We start from the raw sequence: 15,202 nt of genomic DNA, 5'->3' as shown, positions 1-15,202 counted from the left end.
GAGCGGTTCTGAAAGTTGAGCATCTTTTGCATCATGTACCTCTTTTTTCAGGGCAGTATTAAGTAGTATTCAAAAAGGAACTGCTTTGCTCACAGTGCAAGACTTAAATTAGTAACAAAACTGTGCATCAAAAAGAGACACAGATGACACAGAGGACACTACGAGTAACAAAAAAAGCAGTAAGGGAAGTAATTGGCATCGTGAAGCTCTCTGCAGGGGGGTTCCTTTGAAAGGGAGAAAGGGAGGCAGCCTGCTTTTCAATTAGTGCTCCAGAAACAGCAAACGAGACAACAGAGAAACAGGATTCACGTGATCTACATACAATCATCCGTTTGTAAAGTGAAATCCGGTACGATTGATACTTCTTGGGATCATCTGCATACAACTCCTCATAAAACTGTAAAAATAGGTACAGGATTGTTTTTCCCTCTCCCTTTGAGACCTGATACTTCAGTAAGCACTATATAAATTAAATCAGAGTAAAACAAAATCAAGAATCTCTAATTTTTAGGTAGTCTACTCCTTAGTTGTGGTGTTAATGCCAGCCTCTCCTACACCAGCCATCAGAGAGGCTGATGTAGATGAGCTGCAGAACAGTCAGGCCTTTTAAAAACAAGCAGTACTAATACTGTGAAAGTCTGGAATATAACCTTTCTGAGAACCTGGGCAGGACATTTTCTTATGCTAATCAAGATGGGATTGCAGTGAATACTGCAATTCTAGCATCACGTCTGGAAAGCCTGTAAATTATTTCCGCTCTAGGAGTAGGAGTGGAAAAGCAGCATATACCTGACTTGGAGTCGACTTAACAATACTCAAACAACAGAAGTGAAATACTAAGGAATAAGTCTGTATTTAACAAGTAAAATTACATTCATTGTATTTGAAAATAAAGATAACTCCTCTGGGATGTAATTACATGACTGTGTGTTGTCTTGGGAACACAGAATGTGATGAGTAGGTCTCTTGGGGGGAAAAAAGGCTAAAAATCGTTAACACATGACTAAGCACCAGGAGGGAGCTGTCAGAGGTGGAAACATTCGCCATTAACCTTTGCCAGTGGGAGACAGCTGCTGTTGAGGCAAACTTACAATATACTTTCAATCAGTTCTCCAAAATCTATTAGCTGAATTATCTGATGCTTTCCTCAAAACCTTTGGTACTAAGACAAGAGCCCAACGATGATAACTTCTGTAACATAACTTCTGTAACAAGCAGGAAAGACTACACCTCGGCTTTTTTAAAGGAAGCAATGACACTCAGACTAGGATTTTTCTTCCTGAAGTAGCATTGTTCTCTACCAATAACCAGTGATAAGCCAATGATATTCCAACATGGGCCTCTTTGGAAAATTTCTCCAGAAATGAACTAGCCTGCACATGATAAACATACTCCTTTGCGGCAAAAGGTTGAGAGTTTCACCCTCTTTCCTTCATACACAAATGTGCAGTAACTTCTAAACAAGTTTCTTTTTCTGGAGCTATTTCTTTCTTCAAAACATACTGAATAGCTGGAGCTCATAACAGGGGATATCTGTGCAGCTTCAGGCAGGGAGGAGGGAAATGGGCTGAAAAGTGACATTAAGTGATTGAAGAACTACATCAGAGTTTTTCAACAAAATAAACACTGATCTATTACAGAGGAAACACCACTACTTGGCACTAATATTTTTTATGAGTTCCCTGGATATCAAACGTTCTATTTACCAATGATTAAACTCATTGGTTGAAATCTGGGATCCACAAGCTTTCTCCATGCCACAAACTTCAAACAAATTCCCTGAAATGTTATTACTTCATCAGCAATCATAAGTCTCTCTCTCCCATTACCTTACCTACAAAAAAAAATACCGCACTCATACCATTTTTTGGAGGAGGTTGCCTCCTGAAAACTGCTAAGAACTTACAGGTGCAGGAAGCCTGTAAGTCCCCTCATGTGCTCCTGCAGCATCATTTCCCTTACCAAGTTCTCATTAGTCAGCCGCGTGATCTCGTGCTGTAGACTGGCTTCAATGCGGGCCTCTGGAGGCAGCTGCAGATTCTGGGCTAGGAGCTGCTGCTGGCGATTGTTTTCTTCCTTCAGGCTTTGGATCTCACCTCGCAGCGATTCCAGTTCATTCTCATGGCTCTTCTTCTGTGACTGAAGCTGAGACTCCAGCAGCCTAAAGAAGTTGAGCAACAGTTGTGTGAACGCACTCAGAAAGCTGCATCCCCAGTTGTCAGGGGGAGTGTAAAGCTTTAGCTGCTGCTCAGGAACAATTAGCCATGGCTTGCAAAGGAAAATGAAAAAGGCAGAGTACTCTTTAAACCCTTCAGTATGCCTTCTAATTAAATTAAGCTCGCATGATCAAAAAGTGGAAAGAAACTAATTGTGACACTGCTTTGCATTTCCTTTGTAATTGCACACATACTGTGTATGGTGCCACTGAGAACATGTGGCAGTAAATGTATTGCTACGTCTTCAGAGATTGCTTCTAAAGGGGCTTTAAAGAGTTTGTACCTCTAACCAAATCAAACTCTAAGATGAAGACGACACTGTGTTCGCTTAAGCTAGAACCCTGCAATATTAACAGAGGAAAATCTTTTTATAGTTAATTCTGTCCAGGCAGAAACCATTTAATTGCAAATGCATGTAAACAATCTTTATTTTTGTATGAAAAGCAACATTTTGCAGAGGGTTGTCATTACTGCAGGAAAGGTTAACAACAGAACCAAACTCGGGACTGGGATCCGGGAGCAATATTTTATCCTCACCACTGACTCACCCCTTCCCCTTGGGCACATCACGTCTCAAATTCTTCTCATGTGAAATGGGGATAACACATACCAGCCTCCTTCCGAGCAGTGCTGTGGGGATCTACTCCTGCTTGCAAGGCACTGTCCAAGTGCTCTGACTCATCATTTTGTGCATACACACACAGGAAGGGACATTATAGTGACTACTGGTGTTCAATTAGACCATCTTTCAGGGTTTAAATATGCATAAGGCAGGCACATTTATTAGTAACTAGACTGATCAAGCACGCAAGGGCAAATAGTAATTTACCTGCATTTCTCTGCCATTTAATATAAAGTTTCTCGTCTCTATAGTGCTCAAACAAGAAACAAGAGGCACAGAGCACACACTCTCACATCCTGCCCTGCAGAACACTTGCTCTAAATTAGATCTTTGCAGGCTTACAAACAATGTTAGGTGTAGAATTTGTTAGCACAAGAAAAGGAAAGACTTGAGTTAGTAGCATTCATTGCAAAATACCTCCTTCTGTAGTTACTGCTACCAAATGTGTATGCTGACGAAGATCAGCACTCCCGATCTATTGAATTGGTTGCCAGTGCAGGACCAGGAACCGTTTTGGAAATCTGGGAGACATGTATGGACATGGGGCCCAGACGTGCACACAGAGCCAGCACTGCACTTCCTAATGAGGCGGATCTCGCCCATTACGCGACCAGCATGCAGTCTTTGCAGAGATGGCACTGAGGCTTACACAGCGCCATGATGAACTAAAGAGTACTTCTGTTTGTTGGTTATTTTGTGGCTTACATTTTGAATCTGGCACGGAGACACGTGGAAGAAGAATGTTTGCTTTACCGAACTTGAGTCAGAACAAGGAGAGTAGGACCCATAACTACTTGATAGTATGCTGAAGCTATGTGAACAATAGTTTTATAATTACTAAAATGATTGTACTTCTTTAGGCTGAAAAACTCTAAGGGACATTAATTTTGATATCCAACATAAAAGCAGATAAATAATACATGGCTACAAAACTTTTCCAGTTGTGGAGCTTCTGGTATTTTACCATCTAGTTTTGTGCAAGTATTCTTATAAATTATGTATTAGCTTTTGCCGCCATCCTAACTTTTTAAATGACTCGACAAGGAGAAAAGTTTGGGGATTAAACTTGAGGAAACTTTAATTTGTATAATTTGTGATGATTTTTTTTCTAACTGCTAAAGCAATAGAAATACTGTAGATAAAGCAAACCCATAGCAGGGGGTACAGTTAGCTAGAAAAGAAGATGCAAATGAAGAAAAAAAAAACATTCTGAGAAGTCTGGTAACCTGTTGGCTTGTTTTAACCCTTCATAAACGAGCCAAAGTTCTCCATCCTCATTCAGCATATGATAGTCCTGGGGAGATTGCCTTTCAAGAAAAGTGTTTAAAAAAATACAAGAGAGATACGTGATGGTGATGAGATGACATGTTATAAGGACATTACACACTAAATTACAGTTACTATAAAAGAGAAACAAGCAATGCTCTAAAACAACTTGGCAAATTACTTTTCTTGTTTATATGTATTTCTTCTTAATGACGAAATTCAGTTCTCTGTGTTAGCCCAACTGATTACAGCATTTCATGCTGTTACAATAAATGTATTATGACAGACCATTGTGACAACTACTGGACAAAAGGTAAAAAACCAGCATGGGGAATGGCACCCAATTTGAGCAATGTAGCAATTAAAGGCTAAGAAGATGTAAATCCAGGAAGCTTCATTTTGCACTTCCCCATTGTTTCCTAATCCTTTCAAATATTGCATACAGCAATTTTACTAATCAAATGAAATTACCCAACTACAGGTGTTCACTAAGTATCTAGACTTAATAGGATGCAACTTACTGAATGATACACTATATCAGACCCCCAACTGATCATAGATTAAGGAAAGAGAACTTGTACCTGTTTGTTTCCTTCAGTCCGATATACGCCTGTGCTATTTCGCCTTTGTCTTTCATCTTTTGTACATCCTCCAAGAGAATTGTAGAATCTGTCATGGTATTCTGGCAAAAGAATGATGATTTCCAGAGTAAATTTAACAATGTAATTGTTCTTTGAATCCATGTTTTCATCACTTTACACACATGGAACACTAATCCTGGAGTAGGCACATTAAAATTGGCATGGGTACCCGAGCAGGAGGTTGGTCCACAATTTCTATGTCCATTTGGTGTATCTTTTGAAATGAATGCATGCAATGTAGTCAGATATCAGCCTGTCTAATGAGCGGGTACATGTGTTAACCTCTTTTCATTTGTTTATCATGTAAAAGGAACAAAGTAAATTTAATGAAATAATGAATTAGCATTTTATTTCAAATTACCAGGAACAGTTGCTAATACTGAAACTGAAGAAGCATAATTTTGCATGCTTGATTCTATTAATATTTCTTAAACACAGCACTACATATAGTCTTTCAAATCTCATATATAAGGTCCGTTCCTCACTTCATGTGTTTCAAGTACTCTGGCAAAGCAGGAAATAATTTTCGAGGGCCTGAGATTTTTTGAGTTAGATATCATCATGATACCATTTTGCTTCGGTTTTAAATGCTTGCTGTGGCACTTTTGCTTTTTCTTCAGTAAAACTTGAAATACTTAACAGATGTTTACAGTCACCTCAGCCAGTCTGATCTGAGTCACTGCTGTGGATAATTACAGTGGAACCACAGGACTCTAATGAACATGAGAGATGTAAGTCTGACCTTTTTTTTTTTTTTTTTTTACTTTCAAAACAATCAAATGCTATTTTCCTGAATAAAATTTTGCAAAGTATTTACAGTAACAGCTTTGTGAACACAAATTTTGGAGCCAAGGTCTCTATGCCTAGTACAATTCGTGTTACCTAATAAGAAAACCAACAAAATACAGAAGCTCCTCAAAGAATTATTCCCAACATCCTTATGAGATCTTTGTGATTTTTCTGCTATTATTTTATTACACAGTAAAACTGCTGTATCTCACCTGCCAATCTATCAAGCTTCAGCAGTCTGAACATATTTACTATTTTTGTGCTGATGGAAAGAAATGCCAATTACTCTTCTATCTTCATGAATACACTGCCTGCTGTAGCAGTAATATTTGAATTAACAACCTTCATTTAGAGCCCGTTCAGTTTCTCACAGTCCTAAATACTATGTGTTCAATTACATTTTCCAATCAAACATTCAGCAATACCTATCTAATATCTACAGATCGCACCATGCGAGCTGAATGTTTGTTGCGTCATGAGGATAACAAACACTATAAAGTAGTTCTTCACACCAGACTTTTTTTGTTGAAATTTATGGATTTTGCAAGTTAACAGAGACCTGACTCCTGAATCACAATGCCGCTCTTACTCTTCTAACACACTCAGTAAGATACATCGACTGAGCTGACTAGACCAATTTCTGAATCATTCGTGTTCAGGTTACCATAAACCAACAGTTCAAAATTGTTAAATCTACTTCTTTTGAAGTAGCTCGTTCTCTTGCGTGGAGCAGGAAAATGGGGATGCAGGGGACATAGGGTAATGGGAAAGGTTTTTCAATAACAGCAAAGTAAAGTACAAGAACAACTTCAAATACATGTAGGTTACTTATGAGAGGCAGGGAGGTGACAGCTCGAGTATTGTTGAGGAGTTTTTTAGCATTTATGAGTTCTGGTTTATAACTGTAGAAGAAAATGTGTACCTTATCCTCCTGGCAATCAAATTGGTAGGCAAAAAAGAAGAAAAACATATCATTATAGAAAAGAATCTGTCTGTGCTGCAGCTGTTCAACCTAAGAAGCAGAAGCAATCTGCAAATTGGCTGTTAGCCATCCCACAGGTCACCTTCATATTTCCCTCATACTCATAACTGCTGTAAAAACAACACTTGTATCTCACCATTGCTGAGAATAAGTTCTTCAAGGATTTACTATTCAAGTATTTATTTACAACGTTCTAAATATTGCAGAAAAATGAGTTTTGTTTTCTTTATAATTAGTCATTTAAAATAGGATATGTACAGCATCATGCATCACAGACTTTCAATTTATTTAGGACAAGTAAAACACAGCTTAGCGGTTGCAAAGGAAAGATGACATATCTGTTCATTCCCTGCTGTGGTTATGAAACACTAGATAGCTCAGTTCAATAGAAATTACTAGTTCATGGATTTACGTGATTTTTTTTTTCCAGGTTGAATGACTTATTTTCAAAGCTATTAGCTCCCTAAGTGTCTTATCAGAATTAGAGCCTTTTAGAAGATATACATTTCAGCAGTTGTAATCTACTCTTCTCAACAAAACCACATAGCATCTATCAGGCAATAATACGGAATTTATATGTCTTCATAGGTCATCTTTATGAAATGTTATTTATTTGCAATCATCTATGACCCCACATAGATCTAGAAGAAATTGTTCCTTGTATCTCCTACTGAACTATTAATTAAAAAGAATTCCTGAGAACTATCATAAATTTTCTGGTCAAACTACATACCCGGTAGAGAAATGATACTGCTCCAAATGCAAATTATTCCTGCATTGTTAAAGGAGCCCGAGGAGATCCTGGCCAGACCATTGGAATCGGCCAGCCTAGTGTGATTAGTACGATGTCTTTACATGAGTGCAGGTAGACAAACCCCAAATTGCTTTATTAATAGAATCTCCCTATTCAGACTGCTGCAATTTGTGCACTAACAATGGATTAATGGATGACACTTAGAAAGGCTTTTAGTCTGGAGAAGAGGAGGCTGAGGGGAGACCTTACCGCTCTCTACAACTACCTGAAAGGTAGAGGTGGGTGCTGGTCTCTTCTCCCAAGTAACTAGTGATAGGACGAGAGGAAATGGCCTCAAGTTGCACCAGGGGAGGTTTAGATTGGATATTAGGAAAAATTTCTTTACAGAGGAAGTGGTCAAACATTGGAACAGGCTGCCCAGGGAGTGGTGGAGTCACCATCACTGGAGGTGTTCAAAAAACGTGTAGACATGGCACTTCAGGACATCGTTTAGTGGGCATGGTGGTGTTGGGTTGATGGTTGGACTTGATGATCTTAAAGGTCTTTTCCAACCTTAACGATTCTGTGAAACCTAGCCCATTTTATTCTGCCTTTTCAAACACGCTGTTAAATTAAATAAAGCATGTCAGTGATGCAATGTAACTTTATACACGGTGCATCTGCTGACTATTATTTACCTTGGGTTGAATAGCCTCTTTCTGGCTAACAAGCTGAGACCTCAGGATGAGGACTTCTTCCTTGCGTACTTCAAGCTCTTCACTTACTGAAGTTAGCTGATCCAAGAGGACTCTATATGCAGGGGCACCAGGAGCAGTTACCTCTGGAGATCGCGTTTCTGTGAGGGCCTTCTGCAGCTCATTCAACTCATTCTTCAGTTTTTTATTCTCAGATTCAAGTTCTTGACGCTGCAAGAAATAGGGTCAATTCCGTCACCCAGCAGCACTCCAATGTGCCTATAAACCACAGGTAAAAAACTATGGATAGAAATGGTAAAAACGATGAGTAACTGCAACAAATCAATCTCTCCCATGTCCCTGGTCTCTTGACTATGGTGAATCGTGCCTGGGAGGATTTCACAATAGGGCTAGCTTTTTGTCTGAAGAGCAAAATCAAAACACATATACATGAATCGTACAGATTTGATGAGAAAAAAATTACCAATCTTTTTGTCCTCTTACTCTCCCCTTAACAAAAGAAATTAAAGTTCACAACCAATAATGGTCAGCAGGCTAAGAAGATTCTGCATCATTCAGTGATATTAGATCAATAAAACTAAAAATATTTCCTAAGGCATACATTAATTAAAATAATGTGTTTGGAAAAGAGGGCTACCTTTATCACTGTATGTTTGCTGAAATAACTTGCAAGCTGTACTAAGTGTTTCAGAAGAGAACGCTCCCTGTTGTAGGGGACCTTTTTGTTCTGCAGCTCCAGCCACAAATTCTACACCTCAAGAAGGACAATCCTACAATAAAATAATTGCTGGGGAATTTTTCTTCTAGTTTCTCCAGCTAATATTCTGAAACAGGAGTGCTGATGTAATTTTCTATGCCAGCACATACAATTGGTGGCAATATTATCTCTAGAAAATAACAGAAACCTCCTTTTTAGAATTACCTTAAGTGACTCATACTCCAACTCTGCACCTCTTATTGGAGGCCTTTCCTCCTCCTATGAAAGAATACAGACAAGTGTGAAAAATAAAAATCCAATCCTTTCTATTCTTTAATTTAATTGAGGCAAGAAAAGGAAAAGGAGTTGAAATTATTTTCCTGTAAAACTGGGAAACACTCATTCTGGTACTGCTGAGTGCGTTAGTTTGAATATTGGCATTGTCTCCTTTCATTTACTTATGAATTTATGTCACATAATTGGTTAATATAAATAAGATCATGTACAAATCACAGTACTGTCACTAGTAATGAAACAGAGCAGGATGAATGCCAGGATGCTCAAGAAATTCACTGGTGGAAGGGTAATAAGAAACAATTGCCAAAACTGGTTTCATATTTTTTATAAGTGCTTAAGGAGACCAAATCAGAGAATTTCAAATAAAATCATGTCTAATCCCAGTGCTTTGGCTCTGCATTCTTGTTGAAACACTTCTCATTCTGCCTAAAATGAAGAATTACTCATCCTCCCCATCATCTAAGTAGAATTTCTATATTGCTATTCCTTAATAAAATCAGCTTTTTTTTTTTCCCCCCCAAGCACTTTTTGTTCCTGCTAACTTCAGTCAGAGGATCTCAAGGACCCTGGAAAACTAAATAAGCAGTCCCTAGTTCTAAGCACCAGGCATAAAACTTGTCGTTAAATAAAGCAAGTACTAGAGGAAGATTAGGATTTAGTAGAAGCAAGTCAGCATTCACACAGCCACTATTTCACAAGCAGGGATACTCTGGCATCAGCATTTGATCAGCTAGAAGTCCACCTTAGCTTTAGCACGGAGAGCCTGTTCTTCCTTTCTGTCCAGCTCATCCTGCAGGGATTGCTTTTCTTGCTCCAGTTCTGTAACCCGTTTCTGCAGCTTGAGGAACAAAGACATATCCAATGGTGCCTTTTTCTCACTTGGTTCCTGCTTTAGAGAAAACAGAAGCAAGTCAAGAAGTACTCCCCTTCCACATCACAAGGAAGCACTACAGTGAGTAAAGATGGGAAACAGACTGGGGAAAGAGAGGAACATAGAAATGTTACTTGATTCTGAGAGTTGACTACTGGCATCTAAAATACTTCATAGCTATTTTAGAAAAGGCTCTACTAGTATAAAACATATCTAAGCCTAAAGCCTAGCAAAAGAAAGGACTAAACACTACCTAGCAGACAGAAGGTCTGTAATTAAGCATACCTTTCATTCTTACTTGTTTGGAGGGGGGAAGGAGAAAAAAAAGTCTGTGGTTAGACTCACCTGGAAACAACTGTAAATAGAAGTGCTCTTTTTTTTTTTAATAGTTTTAAATTGTTTCTACAGTAAGTTCTTCAGTTACAGACAAATCTCCCTGCTGACTGTAGATTTACAGGTTAATTTATTGGGATGTGACCTAAGTAGGTTCCAGAAGATATATTTTATGTCTTTTTCTTTTATTATTCTAATTATACAGCCTGTTCTGGGCCTAATCCACTAGTTTTCTCACTATTTGCTGGGCAAAGACCAGCATTTGTCATCTGAAGGTGCATCAGAAATTGTCCATCACTCATTTTGTAGTTTATATAGCACAAAGATCAAAGCATTTACTGTGAAGTGCACCGTAAAATTTTGAAGCATAAAAAGATATGAGAAAATTAATATTAATGACTGTAGCAGACAAGCAAGCACAGCCATTTCCACTTCATCTCCTTTTACTGTTGAGGCGAAGAGTCCTAAACCACATCAGCAGCTCAGGAAAAAGAAAACAGACTTTGAGTTTTCTGGCTTTACTGGTTTGTATTGAGATGGACCCTATTTTTTAATGTGGTTTTGTATCATTAATGTATACTGTTAGTCTAGAGTCAAACTGAAGTTTTAAATCTTAAGAGGTTAAACAAATAGAGATTTAATCTTCTCAGTGCTGCATTTACTCACACTCTTGTGTGAGTTAATTTTTTTCATTTGTATTCTGAAAACCAAAACTGGCTCTAGAACAGCAATGCAGTAAGTCTGTTAGCCAAAGGAAAAGATGACATTTGGCTCAGATGTGAAATCCAGTCACAGATTGTAGTTGTTGTTGCACTGTCCTTTTCCTGGTTATCCAGGAAGGTTGGAGCATCTTCCTGAAACAATTATGCAAGGTGAAAAATGTAAGTGGGAAGGCAAATTATGAAAGGGTCCATGTAGAGTATGTGCCAGCATCAATGTGTCAGGGTATTTGCATCTGTAGTAGAAAATAATTTTCTGCAGAGGCTCTCAAAAACAGTAATGCTGTAAAAAGCACCTGTGGAGATAACTAACCTAGACAGAGGGCAAATGGAGTGAGCTGTGCAATGGCTCACAGTTAAGAAGATCTCTAAGAATGCACAGAAAAAGCTTTGCATCTGCAAACTCCCAAGGACAGTCAGACCACCACCCTGACTGCTCTCTGCTGTGTTAGCAGTGCCGCTTCTTTGGGAGGGGCCAAAAGGGGGACTTCTCTTGGAAAATACTAAGAATGGCTTGGAGGTGCGCCACAAATTATTCATTATTACTATTCATTAGCTGAATCAAGAGAGTCATCTTTCTGAAAATTTTTAAATAGCCTGGGATTTGTATCACTGCATATGCAAAGGGATAGTACATTCTCGGAGTTTTTTTCATCTCTAAGAAATAGAGGAAAAGTGAATCAACATGAGGTTCTCAGCCCTAACAGAGAACTTCCCACTTTTAATCCTTGAATATACAATATACCAAGTTCTCAGGAAGTCTTACTGGTTTTCTGAATTCCCACTTTGTGCTGAAAAAGTGATTGTGCTTACAAACACTGGCAAGCAAATGTTTTATAGATGCAAATCAACTGGATGGCCCAGCATATAGTCTATGTTTACTGTAATACAGAAGAATTCAAAGCATACTTTAAATTCTTTTTATATAGGACCACAACTAACTAGAGAACGAGCTGTTTTCAAAACATAAAAAAGATGTAAAAGGTGGATTGAAGCATTAGGTATCTCAGTAGAAGGATATGGTGTTCACAAGCACGTACGAAAAAAAGAGACAGGAGTAAGTTCAACCATTGATCAATGAAAAGTTGTGGAGTTTTTTTAACATTACCTCTATCCTCACTGGTAAGTCTTCTGCTTCTGTGATCTCAGAGCTAAAAGTATATTCAGATTCATTGCTACTGTGAGTTGAATCCGTTCTTTTGTGTCCAGGCTTGGGGATGTTCTGGAGTGCAAATGAAACAAATCAATACCACTATATGGTTTTTGCTGTGACTGTCTCTTCACAACCTATAATTTAGCTTGCAATATTTAGTGTTATTTCACAGCTATCAAAATTTATAAGAAAAGATTTTTGATTCTGGTGTCTCATGCCACCTAAAGCCTATGAGATGTAGTACACAATCAAATCCATGGAGACAGGTCAGATCCTACACCATCAAGTATTGCTGCAGAAAGCAGAATCAAGCAACAACACAGCATTTTGTGGGAAAGAAAAGCTCCGTTTACAGGAAGCACAGGCAGCAATTCTCTAACTTCCTAGACATACACTGTACTGAGGAATATTTTTTCTTCCTGCCACATAAAATATTCCTAGAATTCCTACTTAAAATTTAACACTGGATGAGCGTGGTACAAACCACCCTAGCACATGGGAATAGCTTTGGGGCAAAATAAGGGCACACGGCACATGCAGTATCACTAGTAAAATCACAGCAGAAATTTAGCCTTCTTCACAAACATGAAAATAAAACTAAAATCTAAAAAAATCAACCACAAATTTTAAATGTATTTGTTTTGGCTGAGCTAATCTAATTGATCAATTTTTAAAAGGACAAATTCTCTTTTCAGGTATAGGTCACCACCACACTGCTGACAGCAGAAGCAGTTACTAACTTAAACCACTAGATTCTGCCTAAATACATTTGTGAACAGCTTTTGATTTCTCAGATGTTTAGCCACTTACCACCATTAAGTTCATTTCATCCTTGAGATCATCATACCGCTCCTCTAAACGGCTGAACTCATTCAGCAGGTTCTGGTACCGTAATCGTTCATCATTCAGATCTAGCTCTAGCTGTTTTGTTTCCTCCACTAGCTTCTTTTCCATCGTCTCTGCCACAGAGAACAGGAATCCAAAGTGAGAACTCCAGTTCTACCTACCATGCAGCGCACCCATCCTGGAGGTACAGGCATGTGTCTGCACCAGGAACACAGATGGTGAAACAGTCTGCTGTTTCAAGCTGGTGTGTGGTATTCGTGCTTCTGCAGGCAAACATTAAGCCGAATATATGAAGGACCAAAGCATTATTGTGGTAACCACAGAGGGGTTCACCAGTCAAGTTAGTTATTCTGCTAATACCTTGCATTAGTAATTCCAGGAGGGAGGAAGAAGGGGCACTAGCCCAGTGCTGTGTTATGTAAAAAGTAAAATGTGAGATGCTTTATGCCTCAAGCACACTGACCCTCCTCATTGCAGCTGCCTCCATCACAGCCTTTGCATCCAGAGTTATGCTATTCAGAAGAGCTGCAGTAGATTAACTGTATTAAATATCAGAGCCTTCTTTTTAAAAGTAAAATGCTTTGTAACAGTCACCCTCAGCAAAAAGACCCCAAATCCTTAGGACTTCACGGAAGCTCAAATAGTAAATAGTTTTGATGCACATGAGTTCTTAAAACAAAGAAATGAAACCATTAAACTAAAAAGGAATGTAAACTAAGGCAAATTAGCCCAGTCTATGCAGTAGAATGGTGCCTTACAAGGTAGCATGAAGTAGAAAACCTGAGTGAAGAGAACAGAGCCAACCTGTTATTTCCCTCGCCTGGTCATGGATGCGGCGGGTTCGGCCCCGTTCAGCTCCTCCTTTTCTGTTTTCAGTAATGTGTTCTGCTCTTTCAGCTCCGACACCAGCTACACAGATAAAATATCTGACTCAGAATGCAGTTCATCTTTCATCAGTAGCTCTAACAGAAACTACATCCTTGTTGTAAAAGTTCAAATACTTAAAAGTTTTCCTCACAGAATGAAATCAGTGAACTAAGTTAATGACACCTTCATTTCCTAAATTACATGTCTTAAATATGACCCACTACAGATTCCCCTTTATGTTCTCCACTCCCATTTCTGATCAGATGCCAAAACTGCCTTGAACCACTCCACTGTGCCATAATATTTTTCAGTAAAGTCTCAAAGACATAATTTATTCCTTAAAACAGAAATGTTCCTAAAATAGGAACAAATTTGGTAGTTCTGTTGTATATTCCATTGCGTTGGTTAACACCATAATCTAACATCTTGCCTCTGCCCAAAAGTTGTACCACTTTAACCATGCAAGGTTTGCCAGTTACTCATTCGTCTCTGATTATGGTTACTACACATTCCTTCTGCTTAATCAATTAATATTTTTCCTTATGTTTATCTGATCTTGAAATGTATCACTGCAGCATCACATAATGATGGAATGGTTCTTTCAATATTCAAAACTTGCACTGTTATCAGCAAGTAATCTTGACAGGAAACAACCTGTTTGATATGTTCATGGTTAAAGCAAAGATAAGGGGTCAGTCAAAACCTGTTGAACTAGACTGTGCATACATACATGTGTTTAGTAGGCTAATTGTTTAAATTAGGTAGGATGAAAGTAGGTACCTTTGAATACTGTGTATTGGACAGATTTCTGATATCTATGCGATTACATTCTCTAGGTAGGTAAAATTATTTCTTTTTATGAATGCACTACCTCTAACTAATTGAGGAAGCTTAAGTATTTGGATTTGCAAATACTTTCCATATCAAAATCTGAATAGACTGAATGCATAAATTTACATACAGTATATAGATTTAGTATATTATTCTACCATAGGTGTAGTTATTTAGGTATCAAGCCTGGTTAGGATTGTACAGGTACAACATTGCTTAAAAATACTGTAAAAATATCAGCCACACAACTGAAGCAGTTAAGCCTGGGCAAAACCTGAGTGGAAACCAAGCCCCTATAAATCTTCTCATGCATCTGAGACTGCATACTTGCCTGCTCAGTTTCATGTTTGTATTTGTCTGCCCATTCCTCAATGGTCTTCTTCTCAGACTGAGTTTGGTGCAGCTCCTTCCGGAGCTTGGCAATCTCCTCCTGAAGGCTGAGGACACGGTTGGTTGCGTTCTTAGCCTCCTCCTCACTCATCCGAAGCCTTTCCACATCACTCCGCAGCTTTTCTGTCTCCGTACTGTACGTGATCTCCAGGTTGCTCAGCTTCTCCAGCAGAGATTTGTACTCTTTGTTCTTTGCAAAACACAACACATAGCAGCTGTTGGAGAAGTTCTGG

The 15,202-nt window shown here is 38.6% G+C and overlaps 1 protein-coding gene across 1 annotated transcript in view; it reads right to left on the bottom strand.

The window, feature by feature from the left end:
• Positions 1–1,906: 1,906 nt before the first annotated feature.
• LOC104621560 (unconventional myosin-Va-like) overlaps positions 1,907–15,202 on the bottom strand; it is a gene marked incomplete at both ends in the record, with an annotated part of 68,501 nt that continues 55,205 nt past the window's right edge. Inside the window, 11 exon segments of the mRNA XM_010288078.1 lie at positions 1,907–2,161; positions 4,686–4,786; positions 6,457–6,465; positions 7,948–8,175; positions 8,888–8,941; positions 9,702–9,845; positions 11,991–12,104; positions 12,846–12,994; positions 13,686–13,728; positions 13,731–13,790; positions 14,911–15,159. Coding sequence (XP_010286380.1) covers positions 1,907–2,161; positions 4,686–4,786; positions 6,457–6,465; positions 7,948–8,175; positions 8,888–8,941; positions 9,702–9,845; positions 11,991–12,104; positions 12,846–12,994; positions 13,686–13,728; positions 13,731–13,790; positions 14,911–15,159 — 1,406 coding nt within the window.

The sequence above is a fragment of the Phaethon lepturus genome, unplaced genomic scaffold, assembly GCF_000687285.1.
Source record: "Phaethon lepturus isolate BGI_N335 unplaced genomic scaffold, ASM68728v1 scaffold8525, whole genome shotgun sequence".
Classification (NCBI taxonomy): domain Eukaryota; kingdom Metazoa; phylum Chordata; class Aves; order Phaethontiformes; family Phaethontidae; genus Phaethon; species Phaethon lepturus.
Note: the sequence above shows the minus strand (reverse complement) of the source record. Positions and strands in the feature narration are given on the sequence as shown.